At 51.5% G+C, this 26,842-nt stretch overlaps 12 protein-coding genes across 12 annotated transcripts; 8 read left to right on the forward strand and 4 right to left on the reverse strand.

Annotated features, from left to right (window-relative positions):
• The first annotated feature begins 949 nt into the window (after positions 1 to 949).
• BDV17DRAFT_97782 (peroxidase/cytochrome P450 family protein) lies at positions 950 to 4,944 on the forward strand. The gene is made up of 10 exons (XM_073765433.1): positions 950 to 1,554; positions 1,608 to 1,705; positions 1,755 to 1,996; positions 2,050 to 2,395; positions 2,445 to 2,535; positions 2,585 to 2,659; positions 2,709 to 3,793; positions 3,840 to 4,494; positions 4,544 to 4,823; positions 4,876 to 4,944. The coding sequence occupies exons 1-10, from the start codon at positions 1,123 to 1,125 to the stop codon at positions 4,932 to 4,934; spliced, it is 3,363 nt and encodes a 1,120-aa protein (XP_073615327.1). The 5' UTR covers positions 950 to 1,122; the 3' UTR covers positions 4,935 to 4,944.
• Positions 4,945 to 5,289: 345 nt separating this feature from the next.
• On the forward strand, positions 5,290 to 6,116 carry BDV17DRAFT_97867 (dynactin subunit 5). The gene is made up of 2 exons (XM_073765436.1): positions 5,290 to 5,380; positions 5,489 to 6,116. The coding sequence occupies exons 1-2, from the start codon at positions 5,342 to 5,344 to the stop codon at positions 6,044 to 6,046; spliced, it is 597 nt and encodes a 198-aa protein (XP_073615328.1). The 5' UTR covers positions 5,290 to 5,341; the 3' UTR covers positions 6,047 to 6,116.
• Positions 6,117 to 6,171: 55 nt separating this feature from the next.
• On the reverse strand, positions 6,172 to 8,999 carry ccg9 (putative trehalose synthase (Ccg-9)). The gene is made up of 5 exons (XM_073758016.1): positions 8,407 to 8,999; positions 7,940 to 8,358; positions 7,618 to 7,893; positions 7,001 to 7,575; positions 6,172 to 6,950 (listed from the first exon to the last, which is right to left on the reverse strand). Exons 1-5 carry the CDS (start codon positions 8,503 to 8,505, stop codon positions 6,235 to 6,237), a joined length of 2,085 nt encoding a protein of 694 aa, XP_073615329.1. The 5' UTR covers positions 8,506 to 8,999; the 3' UTR covers positions 6,172 to 6,234.
• Positions 9,000 to 9,105: 106 nt separating this feature from the next.
• BDV17DRAFT_264452 (ADP-ribosylation factor family protein) lies at positions 9,106 to 10,740 on the forward strand. The gene is made up of 5 exons (XM_073758017.1): positions 9,106 to 9,624; positions 9,677 to 9,835; positions 9,892 to 10,038; positions 10,090 to 10,202; positions 10,255 to 10,740. The coding sequence occupies exons 1-5, from the start codon at positions 9,531 to 9,533 to the stop codon at positions 10,297 to 10,299; spliced, it is 558 nt and encodes a 185-aa protein (XP_073615330.1). The 5' UTR covers positions 9,106 to 9,530; the 3' UTR covers positions 10,300 to 10,740.
• Positions 10,741 to 10,814: 74 nt separating this feature from the next.
• Positions 10,815 to 12,848, reverse strand: BDV17DRAFT_264454 (cobalamin-independent methionine synthase II family protein). The gene is made up of 4 exons (XM_073758018.1): positions 12,464 to 12,848; positions 12,178 to 12,398; positions 11,678 to 12,094; positions 10,815 to 11,613 (listed from the first exon to the last, which is right to left on the reverse strand). The coding sequence occupies exons 2-4, from the start codon at positions 12,389 to 12,391 to the stop codon at positions 11,042 to 11,044; spliced, it is 1,203 nt and encodes a 400-aa protein (XP_073615331.1). The 5' UTR covers positions 12,392 to 12,398; positions 12,464 to 12,848; the 3' UTR covers positions 10,815 to 11,041.
• Positions 12,849 to 14,086: 1,238 nt separating this feature from the next.
• Positions 14,087 to 14,876, forward strand: BDV17DRAFT_291709 (uncharacterized protein; the record flags this gene model as incomplete). The annotated part of the gene is made up of 2 exons (XM_073762185.1): positions 14,087 to 14,542; positions 14,640 to 14,876. 2 exons carry the CDS (start codon positions 14,087 to 14,089, stop codon positions 14,874 to 14,876), a joined length of 693 nt encoding a protein of 230 aa, XP_073615332.1.
• A 1,081-nt stretch (positions 14,877 to 15,957) lies between these two features.
• On the reverse strand, positions 15,958 to 17,756 carry BDV17DRAFT_298600 (Alpha/Beta hydrolase protein; the record flags this gene model as incomplete). The annotated part of the gene is made up of 4 exons (XM_073763719.1): positions 15,958 to 16,120; positions 16,156 to 16,955; positions 17,019 to 17,420; positions 17,475 to 17,756. The coding sequence occupies 4 exons, from the start codon at positions 17,754 to 17,756 to the stop codon at positions 15,958 to 15,960; spliced, it is 1,647 nt and encodes a 548-aa protein (XP_073615333.1).
• A 628-nt stretch (positions 17,757 to 18,384) lies between these two features.
• On the reverse strand, positions 18,385 to 19,746 carry BDV17DRAFT_264456 (NAD(P)-binding protein). The gene is made up of 2 exons (XM_073758019.1): positions 19,296 to 19,746; positions 18,385 to 19,220 (listed from the first exon to the last, which is right to left on the reverse strand). The coding sequence occupies exons 1-2, from the start codon at positions 19,627 to 19,629 to the stop codon at positions 18,523 to 18,525; spliced, it is 1,032 nt and encodes a 343-aa protein (XP_073615334.1). The 5' UTR covers positions 19,630 to 19,746; the 3' UTR covers positions 18,385 to 18,522.
• A 921-nt stretch (positions 19,747 to 20,667) lies between these two features.
• Positions 20,668 to 21,274, forward strand: BDV17DRAFT_264457 (uncharacterized protein). Its single transcript, XM_073758020.1, has 2 exons — positions 20,668 to 21,035; positions 21,165 to 21,274. Exons 1-2 carry the CDS (start codon positions 20,726 to 20,728, stop codon positions 21,200 to 21,202), a joined length of 348 nt encoding a protein of 115 aa, XP_073615335.1. The 5' UTR covers positions 20,668 to 20,725; the 3' UTR covers positions 21,203 to 21,274.
• Positions 21,275 to 23,233: 1,959 nt separating this feature from the next.
• On the forward strand, positions 23,234 to 24,120 carry BDV17DRAFT_264460 (2EXR domain-containing protein). The gene has a single exon (XM_073758021.1). The coding sequence runs from the start codon at positions 23,280 to 23,282 to the stop codon at positions 23,892 to 23,894; it is 615 nt and encodes a 204-aa protein (XP_073615336.1). The 5' UTR covers positions 23,234 to 23,279; the 3' UTR covers positions 23,895 to 24,120.
• Positions 24,121 to 24,170: 50 nt separating this feature from the next.
• On the forward strand, positions 24,171 to 24,992 carry BDV17DRAFT_291714 (uncharacterized protein; the record flags this gene model as incomplete). Its single annotated transcript, XM_073762186.1, has 1 exon — positions 24,171 to 24,992. One exon carries the CDS (start codon positions 24,171 to 24,173, stop codon positions 24,990 to 24,992), a length of 822 nt encoding a protein of 273 aa, XP_073615337.1.
• Positions 24,993 to 26,133: 1,141 nt separating this feature from the next.
• Positions 26,134 to 26,489, forward strand: BDV17DRAFT_291715 (uncharacterized protein; the record flags this gene model as incomplete). Its single annotated transcript, XM_073762187.1, has 4 exons — positions 26,134 to 26,223; positions 26,294 to 26,325; positions 26,381 to 26,426; positions 26,475 to 26,489. 4 exons carry the CDS (start codon positions 26,134 to 26,136, stop codon positions 26,487 to 26,489), a joined length of 183 nt encoding a protein of 60 aa, XP_073615338.1.
• Positions 26,490 to 26,842: the final 353 nt, after the last annotated feature.

Below are 26,842 nucleotides of genomic sequence, written 5' to 3' on the forward strand. Positions count from 1 at the left end.
GGTGACCTGTCAGCCAGGGAATGCCATCATTCTTCACAAAAGAGCACCTAGCGCATGGATCCCGACGGAAGCTTGGGCCATCATCTACGGAGAGCTGAGGACTGAGTGGAGGGCCGATCCATCCCACAGGATTGGCTTTGACTTTGAGATCCTTACCTGAGTCGCGGGTAGTGAGTATGACACCACAGTCTGCAAGCCTATCGCCTTCCTCTCACGGAAATGTTCGTCCCCTTGGCCTCGAATTTCCTACCCGGAGCTCCACAGCACTCCCAGAGGCGCGCAGATTCCCAAGTTGTCGCCCATGGTGGTGGCTGGCGGAACACGCCGTCCACGCTGAGTCGCTGAACCCCAAAATCAGCTGCCGAGTGGATGCTCCTCGACCTCGCGACCATCTCCTCATGCTGCGATCTGCTTCAATAACCTATTTTAGCTTTTCCTCATCGTGCTTGGCCATTCGTGAGCTTTGATATCTCATCTACGGAGCTTCTTCCGTCCATTCAACCTATAGCAAAGCGGTTGCATAACTTTGTACGGAAGACTGAGTCGAAACAACTTCCCAAGGACCAACCTCCAGCTCCCCCTCCCCCCAGTCTTCGAAACTCAAGCAATCGAAACAAATCACGATCGATTGATTAATTGCCCCTTTCCTTGAGATCCCCACTCTTTGTCTTCCGAGATGCTCAGCAAACATGGTCCCGAGGGAGACGGTGTGGACGCAGGCCACTGCTCCCGCGACAGCATCGCGCCTAATCAGCATCCACTTAATCATAAGCATAATGTCATAAAGCTGGAACCCTGTCCATGCGTGCGCGAGCTTCCCCTTAAAGACAGTGACACTGTTTCCCCTCAGCTTTTAGCTTCAGTGCTGCCCTCGATCGCTCCTGATAAAGCAGAACTTTCCGAATCGCGAGGTGTAACCCGTCCAAAGCACTTGCGGAGAGTTGCCTTTGAGCTGTGCCAATACACGTGGAGACGCTCCCTGTTTATTCGTCATCTCTAGTCTTGTTTTTATAGTTATTTCTTTTTCCTTGGCCGCTTAGCCGTCTTTAAACCGCTGTTTCCCGTCAACCCAAGCTCCGGCTTTTCTTGTTTTCTACGCATCTTTCATTCTTGATACCCACCATGTCTATGTTGCGAAGATTCTCGACTTTCAAGAAGTCCAAAGGCGACAAGGCCGAGAAGGCCGACCGCGAGTCGAAGCCCAATGGCTCCAGCGCAAACGGTGCCGCGGCGACAAACAACAACAGCAGCAAGCGCCAGTCCAAGGTGTCCGCTCCACGCAGGTCCTCCTCCGACAGTGGCAACAGCGCTGAGAGCGAAGACATTCCGGAAGTCTTTGAGAAGTATGCGCAAGTGCTCCATGCCTCTTCGCGCCCAGTTCCGCACCAGGGCGGCGAGGCCGCCTACCTCGAGAAGGAGCATCCATCAGGCTTGTTCAACGATTTGAGATCCCTTGGTCTCAAGGACTTTTCCTCTCTGAAGGATGTGATCAAGACCAAGATGAATGGAGAGCTCACGGACGACAAGACCATGATTATGGAGCGCATTATTCAGGTGAGGTCGCCGAGAGCTCTGCCCTATGCGCTTGATTATTAACATCGTCGCAGATTGTCAGCAGTCTTTCGTCAAACTCGAAGATGCGTGTCGACCTCACGAACGTGTTCCTAGACGAGCTCTGGGGCTCCTTGCCTCACCCGCCCATGTCGTAAGTCCCCTGCACACAACGAGGTGACACAGAAGATAACGTGATTCAGGTATATGGGTAACGAGTATGCCTACCGTTCCGCTGACGGCTCGAACAACAACACCACCCTTCCCTGGTTGGGAGCCGCCAACACCCCGTACGCGCGCTCAATTGAGCCCTTGACTGTGCAGCCAGGAGGCCTTCCTGATGCTGGCCTGGTCTTCGACACTCTGTTCGCTCGGCAGAAATTCACGCCTCACCCGAACAAGGTCTCCAGTCTGTTCTTCGACTGGGCCTCTCTGATTATCCACGGTCAGTAGTGTGAAGTTCAAAACACTAGGCGCAAAACTAACATGACAACGCAGATATCTTCCAAACTGACTACAGAGATTACAACAAGAACAAGACCTCTGCATACCTTGATCTTGCTATTCTGTATGGTGACGTGAAGGAGGAGCAGGACCTTGTCCGTACCCACAAGGACGGAAAGCTGAAGCCTGACGCTTTCTCCGAGCCGCGACTGCAGGCCTTCCCCGCAGCTTGCTGCGTTCTCTTGATTATGCTTAACAGATTCCACAACTTTGTTGTGGAAGAGCTTGCTGCCATCAACGAGAATGGCCGCTTCACTAAGCCCAGCCCTAACCTCCCCGAGGAGCAGGCCCAGAAGGCTTGGGCTAAGTACGACGAGGACCTCTTCCAGACTGGACGACTGTAAGTTTGTTGCTAAATGGTCAGTCGAGACCGTACTAAATCTGGATAGTGTCACCTGTGGTCTGTTCATCAATATCACTCTGTACGATTACCTGCGCACGATTGTCAACCTTAACCGGGTGAACAGCACCTGGTGCTTGGTGAGTAAAAGATCCATTTCTTACCACGGGATGTACTAACTCGATATAGGACCCCCGTGCTCAGATGGAGGGTAACAAGACTCCTGCTGGTCTTGGAAACCAATGCTCCGTTGAGTTCAACTTGGTAAGTAGCTTTAAACATTCCACTAAATCTGCCACTAACTTTTGCTCAGGCCTACCGCTGGCACTCTGCCATCAGTTACAATGATGAGAAGTGGACTGAGCAGGTCTATGAGGAGCTGATTGGAAAGCCTGGTGCGGAGATTAGTACCCAGGAGCTCCTCATGGGTCTCGGAAAGTACGGTGCTAGCCTGCCCAAGGACCCGTCTCAGCGTACCTTCGCCGGTCTTAAGCGTCAGGAGGATGGTACCTTCAAGGACGAGGAACTGGTCAACATTCTGACTCTCGCCATTGAGGATGTTGCTGGTTCATTCGGTGCACGGAATGTGCCCAAGGTCCTGAAGGCCGTTGAGGTTCTTGGTATCGAGCAGGGCCGCAAGTGGCAAGTCGGATCGCTCAACGAGTTCCGTAAGTTCTTCGGCCTCAAGAACTACGAGACCTTCGAAGAGATCAACTCCGATCCCGACGTTGCCGAATCGCTCCGAAGCTTGTACGGCCACCCCGACTACGTTGAGCTTTACCCCGGTATTGTCTCAGAAGAGGCCAAGGAGCCCATGGTTCCTGGTGTCGGTATTGCTCCTACGTACACTATTTCCCGTGCGGTTCTTTCCGATGCTGTGGCTCTGGTGCGTGGTGACAGACACTACACTACCGACTACAACGCCCGCAACCTGACCAACTGGGGTTACAACGAGGTCCGCTATGACCTTAACATCAACCAGGGATGTGTCTTCTACAAGTTGGCCACTCGCGCGTTCCCTAACTGGTTCAAGCCTGACTCCATCTACGCCCACTACCCCATGACCATCCCCAGCGAGAACAAGGTCATCATGAAGGACCTTGGCAGAGAGTCCCACTACTCTTGGGACAAGCCTCAGTTCCAGCCTTCCCGTGTTAGCTTGACCTCTTATGCCAACGTCAAACTCGTCCTTGGCCAGCAGAAGGATTTCCCTGTTGTCTGGGGTGACTGCACCCCTATCCACGCTGGAAAGGGTGGCGAAAACTTCTGGAGTAAGACCCTCAGTGAGAACCAGTGGAAGAAGAGCATCAAGGAGTTCTATGAGAAGACAACCCTGGAGCTGCTCGTCGACAAGTCCACCAACCTTGCTGGACGGAAGCAGGTTGACATCGTGAGAGAGTAAGTCTGACACCTCTCAGTATGATAGCAAGACTAACTAGATCAGTGTTGGCAACATTGCCCCGGCTCGCTTTGCCTCGAAGTTACTCACCCTTCCTCTGAAGAGCAAGCAGAACCCCAAGGGTCTCTTCACCGACCACGAGATCTTCACGGCTCTGGCGGTCATCTACACTGCCATTTTCTTCGACGCCGACCCTACCAAGGCCTACACTCTTCGTCGGGCTGCTGACGCTGTCTCTAGGCAACTTGGTCAACATGTCGAAAGCCACGTCAAGTCCGTCAGCTCTCCCGGCTTCCTCTCCCGTGTCATTGACAACTTCCGCGATGACGAGCACAACGCCATCAAGGAGCTCGGCGACCAGCTCATCAAGCGCCTGTCGGAAAGTGGCCTCGGAGCTTTTGACATCACCTGGGGCCAGGTCCTGCCTACTGCTGTGGAGACGGTTCACGGCCAAGCTCAGATGTTCACCCGTGTCATCGACTACTACATCAACGATGGCAAGCAGTACCTGCCTGAGCTCAACCTGCTTGCCAAGCAGGACTCTCCTGAGTCCGATGCCAAGCTGACCCGCTACGTTCTCGAGGCTATCCGCTTGAACGGTGGCTCCGGTTCCTTCCGCAAGGCCGAAACCAACCTCTACGTCAAGGAGGGTGACCGTGATGTGAACATCAAGCCCGGTGACGAGATCTTCATTGGCTCGGTAAGACACATCCTAACCCCAATACTTACAGATTGCTAACGCCTGATAGACCGCCGCAAACCTCGACTCAACGGCCTTCCCCAACCCCACCGAGGTTCGCCTCGACCGACCCGACGAGTCCTACCTCAACTACGGCATCGGCTCCCAGGTCGGCCTCGGCAAGGAAGCCACCCTCACCGCGGTCACCGCCATGGTCAGCGCCGCTTTCCGCCTGGACAACCTCCGCCCCGCCCCTGGTCCTCAGGGCGTTCTCAAGAAGGTTGTCCGCCCAGAAGGTCACACTGTCTACATGCGTGAGGACTACGGCGCCTTCTCTCCTTTCCCAACCAGTAAGTATTCTGCACTCATAAAACCGATTGAGGGCTCGCTAACCTTTTCCAGCCTTTCGCGTCCACTTTGACGGACAGGTTCCCACACCCAAGAAGCAGGTCACTGCTTAGATGTATTCGTTGATGACTATTAACGACACCGTAATATGTGACATTTTGCCGAGATATCTATTTGCTGTTTGATATATAGTCCCATAGTTCGTAATATATGCCATGTATTGTTTAGGATCAACCTACCCTGTGCCTCCTTATACCAATCTTCAATTATTATAGGTATCATATCTACTATCATCCCATAAGATAGGGTCTGAATTAACCGTTTTGCTCTACTCCATACTGGGGTTCCCATATATAAAGTTGCTGCGGTCTCACCGCCTTTAAAGCAGCATGATCATTCTGCCGTTGATGTTCAACCCATAGCTTCTCCAACTCCGCTCCGAACTCCGAACTATCAACAAACTCCCAATCCCAATCCAAGTCGAAATTGAGACGCCAGTCTCGCAAACAAACGATTCGAAATGCCTCCCAAAGCAGCCAAAGGCGAATACATCGAAACTGTATGCCCCCCTTCCCTTACCCCTTCAACCAATCACCAATCCAATCAAATCCCTAAATCTCCCATCCTCAACCCTCAACTAGACCACAGAATGATTAACAGTAAACAGGACACAGGCAACAAAATCTCCCGCCGCTCCCAAATCCACGGAACGCAACATATCATGCTCGGCGGAAAATCCATCATAATGGCTGATGCCGTCGTCCGGGGTGACTTATTCCGTCCCTCCTCAACACCAAAACCCGACCCCAACGATCCGAACGCCAAACAGCCGCAGAATACAATCGCAATTTCAATAGGCCGCTACACATTCATATCCCGCTCCGCAATCCTGCGCCCACCAAGTCGTCTCTCGCGGGGCGTGCACAGTTACACGACACTGCATATCGGGCACCACGTATTCGTCGGGGAGAGGACAATTGTTGAGGCGGCGAAGGTCGAGGATTACGTGACGATAGGCAAGGACGCGGTGGTGGGGAACATGGCGATTTTGAAAGAGAGATGCCAGGTTCTTGATGGGGCGGTTGTACCACAGGGAATGGTTGTTCCGAGTCATTGTGTGGTTGGGGGGCAGCCGGCGAGGATTTTGGGCGATGTGAGCATTGCTTATGGGGTTGAGGGGTTGGAGGGGGGGTTGAGTAGGGAGAGGTATCGGAGTATTCGGTAGGTTGGGTTATGTATGGATTGTTGAGTGGGTTAATGGAGTTCGTGGTTTGGACTTTGGATTTGATACAGAGTTAATTATACCCCTTCGGTTTTATTATGGATGGATTGTTTGGAAGACAAATGAATCGTATATTGGATCTATGTGCAGATGACATTCTATATATATACAACAACCTCAGATTGAATCGCCTACCCCATCTTATGCACCTCAAGCTCGCGCTTAAGCCGATTCTCCCCCTTCTCATACGGAATCCCCGCCTCCTCCCTAGCCATATCATTGATCCATTTTTCATTAAGGCTGATCTTCTTCCCCTTCGACAACTCCGACGCAATATACAACCAGTTCAAAGAGTTACCAACCGTGCTAACCTCATCGCAGACATGCTCCAGCGCAAACTTGTGCATCTTCTCCCAGAGGTCATCATCTGTACACAGGTCAAACAGGTGGTTCGCGACGGCATCCGTATCCCCCGTATCAACGAGGAACCCATTCCCCTTATCAATAACCTGGAGCGGGATCCCTCCTACTCGAGTCGCGATGACTGGACGGCCCTTGTGCAGCGCTTCGGAGACTTTAACTTCAAATCCCTCGCGTGTAGAGAGTTGAAGCGCAACGCGGGCCTTGGACATCACGGCGTTGAGGACCTGGTCGGAGGGACCTAGACGGACGATGCAGATTTGTTCGGCGAGGTGTGGGATGGACTCTTCGATGCGGTTGACGGTGTCGTCGTAGATTATGGAACCGTCCGGGTCATCGACGGAGCCGTGGCCGCATATGACGAGTTTAGGGGGCGTTTTGTCGGGACAGGATTCTTGCATTCGGTTGTGGAATCTTTCGTAGGCGGTTACTACGTCTGGGATGCCTTTCGAGGGGTCGAAGCGGGCGATTTGGACGATGTATGAGTCTGTAATTTTGTTAGTTGGTAGTTTTCAGCAGGAACGGAGTATAGCCCACTATCAGGAAAGTCTATGACGGGCATTCCGGAGTTGCGGACTTGGGAGTTGAAGATCCGCCCATAGTAAGCGACGTCTTCGTCTCGCATGGTCTTGTTCAACCCATCTAGCCAGTCTGTCGACGCGGGCATATAGCCCACCATCTCCTTGGGAATCCCATCAGGTACGAATGACCGTACGGGGTGGCTGATGAACATGTCTGCCTTTTTGATATCCTTCCACATCTTCTCCCAGCACTCCGCCTGCGGGCTGCCATCCTTAGCCACCAAGTCACTGCGGATCTGGATGTGACTGCGGAAGACGACCGGCCGGTCTGGGGCTTTTTGTTTCGCCAGGGGAATGAGCGCTGGCATTTGCGGGTCGTCGATAATGATGACATCCGCTCCTCCATCCTTTGGGTTTTCGAGGGGACCGCCGGCCCGCAGCCAGTATCTATCCGCATTCTCGTGAATCCACTTCGTGACGCAGTCCCAGTTTCCGTCGCTTAGGCGTTCGTCTGGCTTAGAGACGCCTTGGAGGATGTTGTGGTTTGTCTTGGTGATTCGGAAGACGCCTGGGCGTGGTTTGGGCACATACCTGAAGAGGTTAACTTCGGTCAAGAAGCAGTTGCAGACGTACCATTTCATGTCCGTGCCTATGGCGTGAGAGAATCTCACCATGGCGTGTCTCATAAGAGCAACTCCACCGCCTTGCGGGGTGGCGCTGAAGAATGCGACCTTGATCTTCCTCTTCTTGAGGTCATTGGCATAGTGTTCAATGGCTTTCCATGTGTTGGAGTTGACGGAGTCCACATAGTTGTCTCGGTTGGTCAATTGCACATGGAACCCAGTGTCAACCTGCACCAGACCCGATAGCCCAACTTGCAGCAACGGGATGCCCTCTGGGCCGAAAAGTCTATTCCGTCAGTATTTGCCAGCGACAATGCATAATAATCACTCACCGAACGCATTTTCGGGCCATAGATTCCGCCTGCTCATCCAATGTTCTCAATTCCCAATCTTTGGAGTTGTGGAACTCATATCGTAGCGCTTCAGCGCCCTTGTCAAGCTTGGGGTTGTCCGGCAGGACCAACGGGATGATATCGAGCTCCAACCAGAGACGTGAACAGATCTTAGGGCAGTTGTCGGCCAAGTTCTGCGGAATAGCCATGCCAATCATCTTCTCCTGATGTGAATCGCACCACTTGTACAGATGCCCCATGATGTAGTCCTCGATTCGCCAGCCCAACGAGTTGGAGCTGCCATCTTGCAGCGGGAATTCTTCCTGCGCAAAGTCGACCAGGTAGGTTGCATCACGGATGGCGACGGCGAATATCGCCTTGTCCTTCTCGAATACTGTTGACAAGCCGCCGTAGATGTTCTATACAAGTTAGTCCTTCCTTAGCATGGCACTAAGGTCAATGCGTACCCCGGCTGTCGCACCGCCCCACGAGTTGGGGTTATCCGTCGATAGGCGGCGCTTCTGCTGCGTCGAGTGTTTGCGATTGACCACGGCTCCGTCGGGCATGTTGTAAGGAGCCAAAGCGTTATAGGGTATACAAGAAGGTTGACAATGTCGAGGAATTTGATGCGTCCGTGAAATAAATACGCATCGGAGGCTCGGAAGTATGAGGTGACCTCACCAGTGATGCCATGACGTAGGGCTGCAATCACCGGCAGACACGGATGTGGTCAGGCACAGCATTCTGCCTCAACTAGATAGATCTCTATGCTGAACAAAACATACTGGAATTAGACGGTAAGAAGGACCCATGTCCTTGATTTGATGGATTTTATTCACTTGCGACTGGCATTGATGCCTTGCTGAGTGGTCTCCAGAGTGACCATTCATATCGTACCATGGGAATTGGGGGCGTCGGATACTGGCCATATCGCAGGGTGACGACCGTAGCAGATGCAGTGTCTGATGATGGACCTGACTCGATTGACGATTGACAATTGTGACAGTGACAGCTCAACAGGAGATATCTAGAAAGTGAAGGTGTCATGCGGAGATGAAACAGCAAAAGGCTTGGCATCACCGCGGGGCGCTGAGTCAGCAGCAGCAGCCCCTTTTACGGAGTTGGAGGAAATTGAGGCCTGCGACGCTGCGACAAGGAGCGAGAAAGGGACCGTGGCTGTGGATCTTTTTCAATTCCCCGAATTTATTTGGTGTTGCTGAATCTCAATTGTTCCTTTGTCGCTTAAACTCGCCTTCAAGCCATCTCTCCAGTCTCGAACTCTCGACGCTTTGTCCGCCGTCGGTATCCTGAAGCCATGTGAGTTTATTCCAACCACGGCGACGGCCCTCCAATTTCCCATATGCCACTGCCCCTGCACCCTGCGCATGAAATGACAGGGTCCACGTTCGCTAATAATTCGGACTAAAGAGACTCCTTGCTTCACTTCAATTTCACGCCTCCCATTACCGACGCTACGCTCGTTGCCTTCTCCGTTCCCGCTCATACTCTTCCTACACCTCAATCGCAATCTACACCTCACCCCTAATCTCCAGCCCACGATCTCCCCCGCAGTCGCGTGATATCCGTCAACATGGGTGGCTCAGTGTCTAAGATTATGGGCAAGATCTTTGGAACGAAGGAAATGCGGATTCTCATGCTGGGTCTCGATGCCGCCGGAAAGACGAGTACGTTTATTCCAACAAGATTCGGGTTGAGGGCACTAACTGATCTGTGCAGCAATTCTGTACAAGCTCAAGCTCACCAACCAGGACGTTACCACGATCCCCACAGTCGGCTTCAACGTCGAGAGTGTTACCTATAAGAATGTCAAGTTCAATGTCTGGGACGTCGGTGGTCAGGACAAGATCCGTCCTCTCTGGAGACATTACTACTCTGGTTCGGTTGACGATCGCATCAATTGCAGGCACACTATCTAACTAACAATACTACAGGCACTCAAGGTTTAATCTTCGTCGTTGACTCCAGCGACACCGCTCGAATGGAAGAGGCCCGCTCGGAACTGCACAAGATCATCAACGATCGCGAAATGAAGGACGCCCTCCTGCTCGTCTTCGCCAACAAGCAGGATGTCCAAGGACGTACGTACCAACCCATGAGCAGTGTAGCGCAACAACCACTAACATCCGCAGACCTGAGCCCGGACGAGGTCACTAGCGCTCTCAAGCTTCACAGCCTGAAGGACAAGACCTGGTATGTTGCGCCTAGCGTTGCTACCGACGGTACTGGTATCTTCGAAGGACTCGTAAGCCCCCGCTCACTGGCTTAACTACTCGATAACCTCTAACATCGACCAGGCATGGCTCTCAAACAACGTCAAGATCCAACAACCCGCGAAATAAACGAACCACGACTCCGCCCATAATCCGAGGGTTTCAACTCACTGTCACGTCACGGCCCTCATGTACAACAAACAATACCCCATTTGTCTCATCCGCCTAACCTCGCTCATCTGTTGAATGTCCGTTTTGATGACAGAAGACGCAGCCTTTGGATTCTTCTTTCCTTTCTTTCATCTTTTCTCATACTTTGCTTGTCTTGTTTGTCGATTGCTTGCATTTAACGTCTGCCTTCTGCGTCTTTGATGTGCGTTTATTTATCCATTCGTATGATATCCCACCGTTTACTTGGGTTTCGTCTAAAATACCCTTTTTAATTCCTGAGTTCAGTCGATTTGCGTGCGCTGCAATTGCTTTGCTTTGCGTTACTTGAGGCTCCTCGTGTCTTCTGGTAGCCATAGTCTAGAGTGCGTGAGATAGATGGAATTGACCATATAATACGTATACTTCTTCCAACAATCAATACCGAATAGAAAAAGGGGTAGGTAGGTAGGTAGGTAAATAGGTGGTATCTGTCACTTTTCAACATTCGTAAATCCCTGCTAGGTTGAACTCGCAAGGCTGTCTCGTATCGTATCCGTAGAAACTATATACATAAGAGGTATTTCGTTCATATCCAAATCCCTTTCACAACCCAGCCCAATTCCACGCATGCCATGTTAAATGCTCATCAAATCATCATCAAAACCATAACCAAACCCAAGACAGAAAAACAACAAAGGAGTTAGCCAGTTAATTAGCCTGTTTACAACTGTCCAGGCCAGATATCATCCGCAATATCCCTAACAAGCTGCAACTTCTTGATCATGCCATCGCGATCAATAAGGTTGCCCTCCCTGTGAGAGGCAAACCCACACTGCGGGCTCACACCAACCTGGTTCAACGCCTCCTCCAGAGAAACATTGTTCCCCTCAGCAATGAACTTCGCGGCGTCATAAACCCGCTTCTTCATCTCCTCCTTATCCTCAAGCTCCGGGAACTTGGACGTAACAACGCCAAGGATAACATTCTTGTGGCGCGGAAGTTCCTTCAGCGGCTCGAAGCCCCCGGCGCGCGGGGTGTCGTATTCCAGGTAGTATGTGTCGACGTTGAGTTCCTTGAAGAGCTTTGTCGCGATGCGGTCGTACCCGCCTTCGGAGAAGTGGCGGCTGCCGACGAAGTTGCCGCGGCATAGGTGTACGCCGATGTGGAAGTCTGAGGGACGTGTCGCGAGACAGTCGTTGTACAGCTTGATGTATTTCTCGAAGGTTTCGTCGGCGCTGTAGAGGTTCGCTTTGTCTTCGGCCCAGCCGGTGAGCATTTTGTCGGAGCAGAAGTCTACAATAATTTCCTTATTAGCGGGTCTTCTTCGAAAAGGGATGGAGTGGGGGGAAAGACGAACAAGCAAGGTTAGGATCATCGAACTGCACATTCCGGCACCCCGCATCATAGAGCACCTTCAACTCATCCTGATAAGCCTTGGCAATATCGGCAAAGTACTCGTCGACATTCGCGTAGACCTCCTTCGGGAACGCATACCCCTCCTTATACCGAAGGTGATACCAGTTCGGCGCAGCAAGGGTGAGCTTCAGGTTCTTGACCTCCTCAGGCGCAACCAGCGAAGCAAGGTACTTGAACTGGTCGACGTAGGTGGAGCCGACGTGCTTGATCTTGCCCGTGCAGAAGACGCTCTCGCCGGGCTTGTGGCCGGCCTCGAGGAAGGCGGCGACGTCGGGCGCGTAGGGGCGGAAGCAGGATGGGTCCGGGTCGCGGACTTCTTCGAAACCTTCGAGGCCGGGGAAGAAGGAGCCCCAGAACACTGTCCGCAAGGTTCTCGTTAGTCGCCTGCTCGGGTATAAAGCGGAGAGAGGGAGGGCGGGGTTTTTGATTCCTGCAACTTACTGTGTCGGCAGTACTCGCCGTCCGAGGCAGCAGGGTAGCGGAGCTTCTTCTGCAGCTCGACGACCTCCTTGATGTCCTTCTTCTCGACAGCCTCGAGGTCAGCCTGGCTGGCCTTGCCCTGCTCAAAGGCGGTCTTCACATCGAGGAGTTCGTGGGTGCGAAGGAGGGAGCCGAGGTGCTCGACGCGGAAGGGGGGGTCGCGGTGGAGAGACATGGTGAATCTGGACGTCACTGTTGTCAGTCGTCTGTCTGATACTTGTCAAGGAGGAAGGCAAGCGAGACTCACCAGTTCAGTATGCTTGCTTGAAAGAAGAGGAGAAGACTCAAGTCGGGGGGAGGCAAAGGAGTCGAGTCGAGTCGAACTTCGAAGAGAGGGGCAAGAATATCGGCAGTTCACAAGCGAGACAACTCCGAGTCCCCGTCTGAGTCTCCAGCAGTCTCCAGCTGGGACTGTGGTTCCCGTCCGTTCCTGCTCAAGACTTTTGGCCTCATCGAGTCAAACCCAGCGCTGCCCCACCGCCGCTCTCTCCACATTCAGTCTCATTCGGCGCAGAAGATGTCTTGACGGGCGGCAGGATCCCCTTGGCTGGCTTGGTTAGGGAGGGCGCTCGTGTCAAAGAGGCCATGATGTCGATGGCTTTGGCACAGACCATGCGTATTGTTGATGTGAGGGGTTGAGGGCAGGCGAAGGTGAGGTTGAAGTTGAATCTCGAAAGGAAAAGATGCAGATGTGGGGCCATGCAGCTTCTACAGAGTATGTGGTTAACTGCACAGCTCAAGCCACGACCACCTCATGACAGGGACTACTTTTTGACGGTAAGCTGGAAGTTGTCATTATGTATTTACAAGCACATACTCTAATCTGACCGACGAAAAAGGCACAGGATGCCAGCATCCCACGCAAAAAGCAGCATGCTGGAAGCCATGCCAAGCTCATTTCCCCGCCTGGGGGTTTCCCGACGCTCAGCGGCTCACTCCGAGCTCGGAGGGAGCTTAACCCTAAAGTATAAGATAAGAACCTGAAAAACCTCGCCGTCCAGGAAGGCCTTAATGAGCCTCTAAAATACAAGCATGCTCTTATTCACGGTCAAGCTCAGCCCGACCAGAAAGCAAACATGACAGCCAACATACCCCAGCTTGATAAGCATCTCCGATAGGCCAACCCCGGCCATAAAATTGAGAATCCCACCCTCTCAAAAACAAAAACACTTACTACCACCTTTGACTCCGTCCTCGACCTCATTGGAAACAGCACGATTCTCGACTCCATTAAGCTAGTGCGTGGTGGCGGTAGAGTCTGTCTAGCTGGATTCCCCGGCGGCTTCGCGCCAGTGCCTGACTTCAACCCGCTCCTGCAGATGGCGAGTGGAGTGCATTTCAGCTTCTTTGGGAGTTTTGTCTTTGGCACGCCGGGGTTTCCTTTCTCGGATGTTCCGCTGCAGGAGATTGTTCAGATGATGGCAGATAAGAAGTTCAGGGCGGAGCCCTCGAGGGTATTTAGGTTTGGGGAGAGCGAGATTCAAGAGGCGCATCGTCTTATGGAGGCGAATGAGGCGGGTGGGAAGACGGTTGTTGTTGTTGTTGAATGACTAGCTACTCCGTAACAAGGCTTCATCTCTGCTTACAATGGGGTCTCTCAGAGATGTACCGGGAAATGATTAAAGAGAATCAAACGTCGATGAATATGATCGCCCTAGGCAAAGGGCTTTTATGAAATCCTGCAAACCATTATCTCGGGTAACAAAGAGCGTAAGATTCCGTCAATATAAATCCTCGTCGACCATGCCCTATCCTGTCCTCGAATCCCTACAGCCACGGCTTGATTCAAACCATCACAGTATCGGAATTCAACCCTAACAGTTGGCAATCCAGTCTTCTCCGGCATACAATTATCAACGATACACACATCATGTCAAAGACAACCTACTACGCTCTCGTCGAAAGCCGCGACGCAAGTCCCTTCCACACTCTAACCTACCCTTTCCAGCAATCAACCAAATCAGGACTAACATTCACACAGCGCTCAATCCTAGGCTGCGGCGACACGCGCTTTCTCCTCTCAACAACAGACATAACAGCGATCGACGACTGGTCGAACAAAATGGCCGACCAGGGCATAGAGCGGCTCAGCGAAACAGAGTTCACATTCAGCCAGGAATACGTCGACTACGTCAAGGACTTCTTCCACCTCAAGATAGAGGTCGAAAGCATTAAGCGCATATCCCACGGGATAGGCCCTCACTACGCGGCGTTTAAGAAGATGTTTAAGTCTGTCCAACGTATGAAGATGCTTGAGAATAGACTTGATTTTGAAGCGCTTGATAGGGACTATGTGGTTATACTTTATCATTCGGATGAGCTTGATGTATGTCGCCCCCTTCTCTTCCCTTATGCTCTCTATGCTGGGTTTATTGAGTGTCTAGATTGCTAACGTGTCGATGATGATGATGATGATGATACAGCCCCTCTTCTACGAAAACCCACGCAAGGATATTTCCCGGTTTAGGATCGTCGCGCCCAACAAAGATGTCTTTGTCGACTGGTTCCTGGTGCAGCAAAAATGCGAGGCCGGGGTGCATATAAAGACAGACTACCACTGTACGTACAATGAGCGGAAACTGAATATTCTTCGGTCGGACGAGAAATTTCCCGAGTTGGAGAGGTTTAGGGGGATTATTCGGTTCGAGCCTATCGATTAAGGTATCTATCTTCTCTGAGGTTTTTGAACAGAATCTGTTTGGGACTGGGGGAGTTGTGGGGTGAAGAGGTTGTGCGGATGCGGCCATCATATATACTCGATAAAGTATACATGCATATACTCCTATACATACGTATGTCTATGAATACAATGAGATTTACTTTATGTTGAAATACACTCCTTCCATACATCTATCGTCAAGGCCAGCCAGTTAAAGACTGAAAATCTTATTCTCCGTAGATATTTCCTCAAGTCATCAGAGTTTTGGAGTTCCTTGGTACATTTCCCCTAGGTACGCTGTGGTTAATCCCGGGCGGCCAAGGCTAGGTTTCTAAATTGTCTGGGTCAAGTCTTTGCAGTATTGTTCAATTCGTGTGCATGGATAAATCAAAGTTGGGTTTGTTCATGGTAAAGCATTTTCGTATGTCCCTGCACAACATCTAAGAGGAACGGTCAATTGAATCGCATCATTGATCCCTACAGCCTTTCTCCTCCCCTTCCACTCTATCCACTCTATCCTCGCAGACCGCAGCAATCCCCGATAAAACCCCGCCAAATCACCAACACTCTACCCCCTAACAACAACATTAACCTGCGCCTCCGCGAGCCTTATATTCTCCTCTCTACCCTTCCTCCTGCTTTCATTCAGAGCTGCCCTCACCACAGGCACATCCCTCAAAAGAAAACAGCCGCGGCAAGCAATCCAGTCCGCTTATTCCCATCGCTGAACGCATGATTGCGCATGACTTTTCCTGATAGGTACACGGCGAGGTAGAATTTATCAGTGCTGCTGGTTAGTGGTTGTAATTGACCGGTGAGTGCGCGGCTGAGGAGAGGGGGGAGGGTTGGGTTAGGGGTGTGTGTTCTTTCAGGCGGGTGGTAGCCCGGTGACTTGGTTACGGAAAACTTTGATAGCCACATTATATTGAAACTGGATGCTTGATTGGGCTATAGCAGGCATTTCGCGCAATGTCAACAGTAATTTAGGCTAATCCTAGCCACCTCTTGTGTTGCCGTCTAAGGCACGGATTGTATAGTATTAATACATCCCATTCCACATCCTAAACTTATGCCATCTACCTTTACCGATGCAAAACACCCCTCGCATTCTCATTAATCAAACTGATCCCCTCCTCCCGATACGTATCACTCTCAACAAAGCTCGTAACATTTGCATCAAAGACAAAATCCCTCGGGCCATCAACCTTATACCTTGGCCACTCTGGAACAGCACCATACACATCCCTTCCCTCAAACCCATTCGGATCAAGACCATGCACAAACTGGCCCAAGACGAACTCATCAACCCCGCAAGATTAATGTAACTCTGATCCTTCCCCTCAAACGGCTTTATATCCTCCCTCCAACCTACCCCATCAAGATTATTAAACACGAACCCAATCTCCTTGTAATGACCTGCCCCAACCTCATCAGGAACCCCGTTGGGAATCGCATTGAATCTATACGCGTAAACGGGGATCCCATGACTAGCCCACGTCTGGGCTGTTTCGCGCCGCGACGCGATGAAGTAGTAATCGCCCCAGAAGCTCGCGCTGCGTCGGTATTGCGGGCCGTACGGCTGTGCGGGCCGCTGTGTGCCTAGACTTGCCAGGACGTTGACGGATAGGTCGTCTGGGTATGCTTTTAGTATAGCGTCTTGGAATGATTCTGGGAGGAAAGAAGATAATGTTGCTTTGAAGTCTCCCGTCGTGTTGATTCCCATTGGACTAAATGATGCGCCCTCGTCGCTGTTTGCGCCTGTTATAATGGGGACTTTGACGAATTGGCCTTTTCGAAGCTGTTCGCTGCCATATGTACGGATGAAGTCGCCGTCGATTGTCGGTGCGAAAGAGCCAGTGCCAATAGATGAGTCGATCGTCGCGTTGAGGGTCAGAAAGGGGATTTCGCGGAGGCACTGGAGTATGTCCCTGGCGTTGGAGCAGCCCGTTTGAGACACGATGGACTCAAAGTACGGCTGCGAGCGCTTTGTTCCATTCTGTGCGCCGTAGTAGATTGGGTTGCCGGACTGGAGTATCGCCGCGCGGAAGAGGTTGTCGTTGCGGCCTCCGTATGCAGTGAGCTAGAGGTACTCAGCCATTAGCCAGCACGACATTTCCCTCCAACATGGTAAATAACGACTCACATGAAATCCCACAGAGGCAGCCCCAGCCGACTCGCCAAAGATCGTAACCTTCTCCGGATCTCCACCAAAAGCAGCAATATTCTCTTTTACCCAATGTAAAGCGAGCCGCTGATCTCTCAGTCCGAGATTGGTGACTCCTTCTCCAACAACTTCATTTGAGTGGAGGAACCCCCAGAGACTGAGGCGGTAGTTTATCGAGACACCGATAATTGGCTTGCCAATTTTGACGGACTGCTCGACTATAAACGAAAGGTTGTAGCGCTGGTCGCCGCCGCCGCCGTTGGTGAATCCGCCGCCATGGATCCAGAAGGCGATGGGGAGCTTGGTCTGTTCGTAGCCAGCGGGCCGGATGACGTTGAGGTAGAGGCAGTCTTCGGACTGGTTGTAGAATGTCTGGTCGAGCTGGGAGAGCAAGCTCAGTACCTAAATCAGCCTCGAGTACTTTTGAAGACGTACGCCATAGCCAACACAGAGGGGCGAGTAGTCCTTCGCATCTCTCGTGTCCTCCCAACACTGATTCAACGACTCTGGTAGTCTGAACCTCAGGTCATCCACCGGAGGCTGCGCATATGGAACACCGAGAAAGAAATCCTGGTCATAGTTTGGCGAGTAAACACCCGCGTACGTGCCATTCTTGACGTGGACTGTAGGAGCGCTGGAGTTGTTCCGTCGAGATGGGGTAGCGGAGACCCCAGTTCCGACGGTCAGAACGAGGAGAGCGACGATAAATCTCAGCATTCTGTTCACTACTGAGTACGAGCTGAAGACTGGCTAGCGCAGGGGTTGTCCATGGAGTGAGGGCTGGGTATTCGGCATCTTTATAATGCAAGACTCCGGATGAAAAAGCCCCGGTGACATTAGCATCAGTCCTAGCTCGGCTGTCCCGAGGCCATTGAGTCATTTCATAGCGGATGATGGTCTTCAAGATTGATATGAGCAGCCCCGCATCCCCAGAAACAATCGTGGTAAAATCCGGGGAGAAAGCCACAGCCATCCTCGGGTTTCGGGTGCATCCCCGACAGCGACCAGCCATCTTGTATCCCGCGCGAACCAGACCAGCAGCTGTATGACTTTTCACTTGCCTTCCCTGTAATGAAACGTGAGTGTTCCTTCCTTCAAGCCTTCAGTTGCTTGTCTTGTCGGCGTTCCTGCCCGAGGACCGGTTGCCAATACCATTAGCGTGCCCAGTATTCCTAGTCCTCGGCCATCTCCAAATCGCATCATCATTCGCCATGACCTATCTCTCGGGCCTTTTGACTCGAAGAGGTTGGTACGTCAGTTAATCTCCACTTGTAAGTTACGTTGAGGTCCCTTAAGAGACCATCTCATCAATGCTAGTTTGAAAATTGTAAGATTATCCACGTGTCAGAGAGCAACGGGTTGAGAACTTAACATTGAGAGCTCATGGGATATCTCAAACGCAAGAGGCATGCCTGTCTATCGCTCACGGCCTAACGCCAGCAAAACAACACCGGCAAGAAGACAACCGAATTATCTACTCCGCTCACCAAGCAGTATGTCCTCCATCAACAACAACGGTACTACCGGTCATGAAGCTGCTTGCATCACTCATAAGAAGTAGTGTGACCCCGCGAAACTCCTCCGGCCTCGCGAGTCTCTTCATCATGTTCTCCGATTCCCAAGTGGCCTTCGTCTCGGGATCCTGCTCCATAACTTGCTGCGCCATGGGCGTCTGAATATGGCCCGGACACAAACAATTCACACGAATCCCGCCCGTTCCATCCGCCGCAGCATCCGACCATTCCATCGCAAGACTCCGTCCCAGCTGAATAACCGCCGCCTTGGACGAGTTGTAAATCGCCGATACCATGCCCTTGTTCGCAATGAGGCCGCTCATACTAGCCACGAGCAAAATCGAGCCCGCGCATTTATGGTCCTGCATGACTCGCGCCGCTGCGACCGCGCTCCGGAAGACGCCGGTGTAGTTGATATGAATCATTTTGTCGACTGTTGCGGGGGTATGATCCATTGCGCTCTCGACGTGGTTCACGCCCGCGGCGGCGATCAGCCCGTCGAGACGGTTATGCTTCCGCCCGATCTGCGCCATGACGGACTCGGTGTGTGCGTCGTCTGTAACGTCCATGTGGAGGTAATGCAGAGCACCTCCGAACTCGGGGTCGGCGCGGGCTTGCGCCGCGTGGAATTCTTCGTCTGGTTCGGTGAGTCTGTCGAGGCAGTATACTATGTCGAATACTCCCGTTAGCACGGAGGAACCATCTGCAAGTTTTGATTGCGGGTTCACAAGAGTCGACTTACCCGTGCCCCCCGCTTCAACTAGGGCTTCCGACATCGTCAATCCGAGTCCACGTCCTCCGCCCGTCACAGCGAAGACTTTCCCTGCCAGAGAGAATTCCCGGAATCGCTCTTTGTGGTCGCCGTCCTTCTTGGGCAGTTTCTCTTTGAGGTGTGCATGACCAGCGAGTGTCCTGATCGCAGTGTGGTTGGGATACGCGGCTTGTAGTTGAACAATCCTGGCCGTGGTCCATGGCAAATGCAATTGCGCCAGGGCCCGCCTAGGCACTGATAGCCTAGGAGTAGGCACCGCTCGTGTAGGAGTCCGCAACAAACCCGCTCCAAAAACTCGCGACATCTTCCTTAAATTCGATAGCGATTCCAGCGTGATGGGACTTATACATCAAGTTTGAGATTCTGAGCTTCAGAGGCAGCAGCTCGATATTTAACTCCGTTCTTGAATCTTGAATCTCACAGATATAGCCAGCTTATCTGGGATGAGCTGGGTTTTGAGTTGCAGCAGCAGCAGCACCGACACCCCGTCTTGCGTCATCCGTAACACACCCGACACGGGCTGGGCGGCTTTAACTTGGCAATCTCCAAGGCCAGCAAATAATGAACTGTGAACAGCACATACCCAAGAGTGATGGCAGATGGCAGATGAATGGCAGCCTATTCACGATTGATTCATCTATTCTGACATTGTACTGGCCTGCGCCCCACTTTGCGCCGTACAGAGTCCACCTGGATACTACCCCGGAAGTTCCCCTTGCGGAGTAGAGAGACTGAGACTGGACAGTAATGGGAGCAGCCCTGAGAACCGTCCATCCGTCCCACATCATGACCAGTGGCACCGCCTAATCAGGTCTTCATGAAGTTATTTTCCGCTGAGCGTTAATGTATTGGACTACCTGGGTACTCCTCCATCGCGTGGGCATTAATGTTCGCAGCTCATGCCAATATCACCATGACCAGCTAGAGTCATCGACACAACTTGGGCCAGGAACAATTATCCGTCCACGCAAACCCTGCATTGTCAGCTCCCTACCTGTTCAAGTAATATTTTTCTACGTCACCGTGAGCAGGGAGCTGCCCTCCCGCCCCGACCGCTTCATCGCCTGATTTACTTGTCTTTCCACCCTTACAGCCATATGATGTCAGACTTTGCTCAGAGGCGCGGGGATCTGAATCCTTCGTTCTTATCGCGAACCTCGAGAGTCGGTCTAGTCCTATACCGGACTGGCGCCAGAGCTGCGACGAACTTCACCGGGTTTGATTCGTGCCCCAAGTTTCACTGTCCGGGGTTCGGAGATGCACGAAGCGGGGAGGTATAAGAGTGATTTAAGCCGGGAACCCCAGGTTTTGAGAACTTAGTTTGAATTAATGAATACCTCGACTTATTACTCCCATCTCGTACCTCTCTCGACCTACCAGCCCAGCAATACAAAAAAAAAATGACCGACCAATCTCACCCACCCACCACCGCGTCCGAATCCGAATCCGAATCCGAATACACCGGAAACCCCAACTCCATCTCAACCCCCATTCCAGTCTCCAGCCTATTCACAGATAATACCTCCAGCTACGCATCTACATCCAACCCTACGGAACTTACTGGGCCTACCAGCCCTAACCCAGCCACCGATACAGGCGGCCAGGACCACTTCAACATGGGTCCCGAGCTACCTATAACGGGGCCGCAGGCTTCGTATACTTACCCAGATGAAGAGTTGGGGTCGGGGCCGAATCCGAATTTGCAGCTTGGTATGCCTGTGTTCTTTGTTCACGGTGCAGTTTGATGTTATATACTTTACTATGTGGTTCTTGTGCACCCTGATCAAGAGGTGATAAAAAGGACTGTGCTAATCGGTACCTCATGTTTTTCCTTTTCAGCAGCTCATGACTTGGACGATGCTGCGAATTGTTCTTGATTGATGGAGCGGGGGCGAGGGGAATGGAGTTCCTGACATTCTGGATATCATAAGGTAGCTAGAAACATCGAACAAAAGGAAAGAAAAATAACCCAAGTACCGTCTCTACTTCGTCAGCTAGCAATCTGTGTTTCGAGGTGAGAGTTTGGCTCACTTCCAGCTTCGAGCATCATTTTCACAACCCCTATATCCAGGAGGCGTAGCGCGCTCGCGAAGAGCTTCTAGGCTATAGAACCGGCTGTCGGTTTTTGCCTTGCGAGCAAGGCCTTGAAATGTTCCAACTCGTGCCAGCCGAGGCTTCAGAACGTCTTCAATAGATTTCTGTCGTGCGACTGCAAGCCTTTATATGATCGGATATCGGTGTCATGTCAAACGAAGCCGTTAGACAACAGGTAGAGTTCCAGATTCACACGGTTGGTTTGTAGAGTGTCGATTGTCGGAACAAACGCTTTGCTGTACTGCGCCTTCCTGAGCTTTTCAGGAGGGTACTGCTCTCCGTCAATAATAACGTCCGTCTCTTTCCTGTGGAGTCGCTTCCTTTTCTCGACGCGTCTTCCAATCGTGGACCAATCTATTCCTCGTCGAAATATTTTTTTTTTAGGGAATTTCCTTTAGTCCTGCGATTTCCTATTTATGTGCCAGAGTATGTATAAGCAGAATCCAAACGATCTATGCACTTACGACTAGTTGAAGCCTTTTCTGGACATGGACTCCATGACCTCCTTGAGAGGCTTGTTATCCGCAAGGTAGAGACGCTCGATCTCGTCCTTGTGCTCGGTCCACTCGTCATCTGCCATGATGCCTTTGGGTATTGTGATGAAAGAATGAACTCGAGGACGAGGGGCAATATTTCAACAGCTGGGGTGAGGCTCGCCAGGGAAAACGAGACTCACCGTGACCTGTGCTCGGTGGGTGTCTTCCCTGGTCTTACTGGCTCTCAAGTCATGATCCGCTATCTGGGTCTTGTCTGTTCTCCTTATAGGCCAGTCTGAGCTGCTGTGCTGATCTGGGCTGGATTGATCTGAGGTTTGGTATGCACAGAGGCAGCTTGTTGGTCGTTTCCGAATCTTCGTGCATGAACTTTTCTCATGGATCGCCCGGCGGGCACACGCAGATCTCCTTCAGATTTTGTCAGGTAAGTATAGGGCGGGCTAGATGCTTCCGACCCCTACAGTAATTGACTGCCTGGCGACTGCCTTGCCTTTCTTTGCTCAGCGAAAGTCGGTGATGGGCACATCCGACCGGGGTCACCCTAGTCAATTACTCCGACTCAAGCATTGCTATTGAGCCTTTCCAAGTCTCGGTTCCAACGCATTAGTTGAAGCTTTCATACGGGACAACCTCCCAGCTCATCATCTTTGGCAGCCTCCAAGATAACGTATAAATATTCACCACCAGATCTCCCTTGATCAATGGAACTTATCCATCGCTTGTTCAGCAATCATTCTCTGCGAGAGGTTTCAGTTTTCTCGGTTGCAATACTGCTGTACAACGGTGGTGGTCCTCCTCCCCTCCCTCCACCCAGGTGGACCCTTTTGAGTCATCCTGTTGGCCATGACCATCAACCGGAACCACGTTCAGTGCTGTCCAAATACACTATCGAGGCAGATAGAATATATATTTTCTGATCTGATACAAAGGCTTTGTAGAACAAGATATTGAGATGCGCCACGTTGCGACGAGCCGCGAGCCAAGTTAGGGCTAGCGATGATCACGGGTCGGCCGCACCTGAGGCACGTACCTAAAGCACTTTGACTTCCCTTCTTCTCCAAACCTCTCATGTCTCTAACAAGCCAGTCCCTGATACACCTTACTCTGCTAGGCTGCTCGATATTGAAGCCATCGGGCTTCCTTCGGCCATTGCTGCACTAGACTACTCGTTTTCAAAAATTGCGGCCACCGGCGCGCAAGTGGGACAGCTTACAGTGACCCGTTCGCCTTGACCTTTCTTTTACTTGCTCGACTTTTAAAATATAATTCGATACGTGACCCATTTAACCTAAATTAGCATCTTGTTACGACACATCTCCAGCCGATTGGCCTCGCCTGACAAAGTCCGTCACCAAATCAGCGCAGCATGAAAACGTTCCATCTCTTTCCCCATCTCCCATTCGACATTCGCAAGCGAATCTGGGAGTTGGCGGTCGTGCCTCGCACCGTGGACGTCCGAGCCGAAAGAGTGAACGGAAGATGGGGGCAACTCCTCTATGTCCTTTCGACAACACCAGTCCCCGCGGTCCTCCAAACCTGCCATGAGGCCCGACATCTGGGGCCATACCGACAAGCCTTCAATTCAAACTTCGAGGGTGCTCAGTCGCGATACGTCTGGATCAACTTTGAGCTCGACATGATCTCGATCGGGGAGACTTATCTCGACGACGAAATCTATTCTGTCGAGAGGCCGCTAATCCGCCGCTTGGCCTTTGAGCGCGACAACGACGAGTTCTATTACCGCTGGGAAAACTTTAAATTGAGAATGTACCCCTCGGTGGAGGCGATGGATGTCATTTGTGCAGATGGGTTGCACTACTGGTGGTCCGCCTGGAGAGCTCTTTATTGGCCTTGTCCCAGGGAGAATATCAGGTTTATAGACAAGCAGTCGGGGCGGGTGGCAAAGGGCGAGGATTTACAGAGAATTGAAGAGGAGTGGGCCGATACCTTGTCTGATGGTTCTGATGAAAATAATTCATGACTCGCCTTGGATGTTCCGAATGTTGAGCGGCAGATAATGGCACAAGTCTCCTGCACTTCTCTCTGAACAAAAAGACGTGGCCCCTTGTCTAGGTTTCAAGACACGATATGTTCTTTATTTGCATCACAAAGGCGCTTGCTTGATGAGTCCGAGATGAATGCCATTAACCCCCTTTATGCGCAATCCATAAATACCCCACAAGCACCTCAGCACCACCTCATTGCCTCTCCTAAACGCAAGAAGTATTCCTCCCTGACAAGACAACCTCCACTCATCATGTCCGTCAATCCAAAACCCACAACCACAGCCATGCCCTGCAACCCGCACAACTGGCTCGAGATGTGCCGCGAATGCAAAGAACTAACCACTAAAATCCTCGACACCGGGAACGCACAGTCACAGTCAACATACACATGGACACCGAGACGAGCAACGCTGCAGCCGGAGCGCACCACGCCAGTGATATTTGACCTGGAAGCACCGGCACGGGAGCTGGATACCGCTTCCGAGGGCGGTATACTAGGTAATGCGGTTCAAGATTCTCTCGAAAGATTTATCAGATTCAATGAGGATGACTGCATGAGGTTTCATATGTGGATTCGAAGGCTTGAAGACGATCTTGTCGACAGCGCAGATACAGTCGCAGAGCCGGGACCGGCGGGGCGCACGCGCGAGCGCGAGCGAGTAAACTCTATAGCTCTCGCCGCCGCAGAAACAGAAGCAGCAGCGAATGTACCTACGGGAGCAATCAAAATCAGTGTCCTAGTCGACGTCCCGTCCAAGAGACCTCCCATTGCTTCGATGCGCCAGGGCCTACCCAGGACATTGACCATAGAATTCCCTGACGGCGAGAAAGACACAGTCGCCTTCGAGAATCCGTGGACCGTTAGACCGGGTATTTGTGACCCTGACGGCAACCTAGAGTATCCTGGTATGTATCGGCTGCAGTGGTTTGCTGAGATCATGAGTTCTTCTGGGCCGTATTTGGTTTGGAGTAACTTTTCTCTGTGGGAGCAGATCAGTAAGGGGCATATTGGGCTTGAGAAGCACGGGGAGAATTTGTTTTATGAAGATGGTCCTGAGGGCGAGTCTGTCTGATGGGGTTTAGTTTGGTTGGTTGTTGAGGTTGAGGTAGGTTGCTCATGGTTTCGGGGATGTAGATTCATTCATTTTATTCTTTTTCGACTGTCGTCAACAGTATACAACTAAACCGTATATCTTTTTTTCAACCTCTCTCTCTTGGTTGGTGTTTCTTTGGAAAATAAGACTGACGTGCAAGCCGCTGTCTTGACGAAATGGCGGACTCCTGCCAGCGAAGGATTGGCCGATCGATATACTTACGCTCTCTCTTGGCATGATCCGTGAGGATTAACGCGAACCGCAAATCTCATACTTACTAGTATCATCCGCGAGTGATAGGCAAATATCATTCGTTGGATATCCCCCCAAGCTAAGCAAGGGGACTCCCCGGCGTCTTGAGTTAGGGCTAGAATCTTGTTTACATTAGGTACAAAAAGCGTATCTGCGTGATCCGGTGGGGATGGCAGGTTCGAATGGGCAACATAGGATTCCACTACCTTTCCTCCACTGCGATCTGGAACTTGGAAGTCCTCGAGGTGATTCCGAAATCGTCCGTGAGTCCAGTGACCATGAAAAAGGAAGAAGCAAAACCCGGCTGGTTGGGCGTGCATTTCCCCAAGATATAGACCATACTCCAAACCGGGGGTGAGGGCCCAGGCAGCGCAGTGTGATTCCCAGTTCGTCCCGCCCTGTGTATGGTGATCCTCCACGGCCGCGATGATCGCGGCGTCAACCACCCTCGAGACTTACCTGCTATGTGAGGCTGACTGGATCTTCATGAACACAGAGTACAGAAGGACCAATCAGTTGGAGTGGATGCTGATTTATTGCTGATTCATCTGCACGACCCCTCTTCCAAGACCCCCCAAGTCAGGCTCCCAGCAGCAGATGCAGATCTGCGTTGTATCCAGTTGGGTCCTGAGCCGTAGACGGATGTTTGGTAGGCACAAATGAGAGCATGATGCAGACAGTCGCGGCATTTCCCTCAATATGGAAATTCGGAGCGCGGGTAGAGTATAAGCAGCAAGATACATAAATAGCTTCCGCTTTCCCCTGAATTCCTCATTCTTCATCATAATTGCACCATTGAATTAAACCAAACAAGCCTTTTCAATCAAACAGATCAATTATTAAAGACTTCAAACCTCCAAAAATCGATATGCGTGTCCTCGCGGTTTTCACTGCCCTCCTCGCCGTGGCCTTCGCCGCCTCTCCTCTTGAAGCAAGACAGCAGGGTGTCAACTGTGAAGTAAGACGCCTTCTATCCGCCATCTGACTGTCTGTGTCGGCAACCGAGCAGTCTGCTAATTCGGATATAGTTGATCCACGGCCCTGACAACTGCGCCAATCAGTGAGTAATATAACTATCTGTTCTATCATTGCGTCAGGTCCTGACACTACTCTAGTGGACAGGTTATGTGTGATGGATCTGGCAATGTCCTCGTGTGCTGCGTAAGTTCCCATTGTCAATATCATGGCGCAATCTCTGATCTGTCTCAGGACCGCTGCTACTAGACGACGTCATATTCCGTCATTAAAAAGTTGGCATTTGAGGTTCGGGACTTGAGAGGGGGAAGGATATGGAGATGCCATTTGGTTGTTCATGGACATAACACATGGAGGTCCGGTCACGATGATAGTCAATATCTATCCCATGAGTCTTGAGTATGAGTGGAAACCTACTAGTTCACCATCAAAGCTCACTAAATTCACTCTTTCTTCCAGCGTGCCCTTTGCCCTCGTGATTACATGATTGGATTGGATTCTCTTCAAGACCTCACGGAAAGAGCTATCTAGGCTTTTGATATAACGATATCTTGCAACACTTCTAAAGGCTCAAGCTGAGATTAATCAGAGTTCAGAACTCC

The sequence above is a fragment of the Aspergillus undulatus genome, assembly GCF_047715775.1.
Source record: "Aspergillus undulatus strain CBS 261.88 unplaced genomic scaffold BDV17scaffold_26, whole genome shotgun sequence".
Classification (NCBI taxonomy): Eukaryota; Fungi; Ascomycota; class Eurotiomycetes; order Eurotiales; family Aspergillaceae; genus Aspergillus; species Aspergillus undulatus.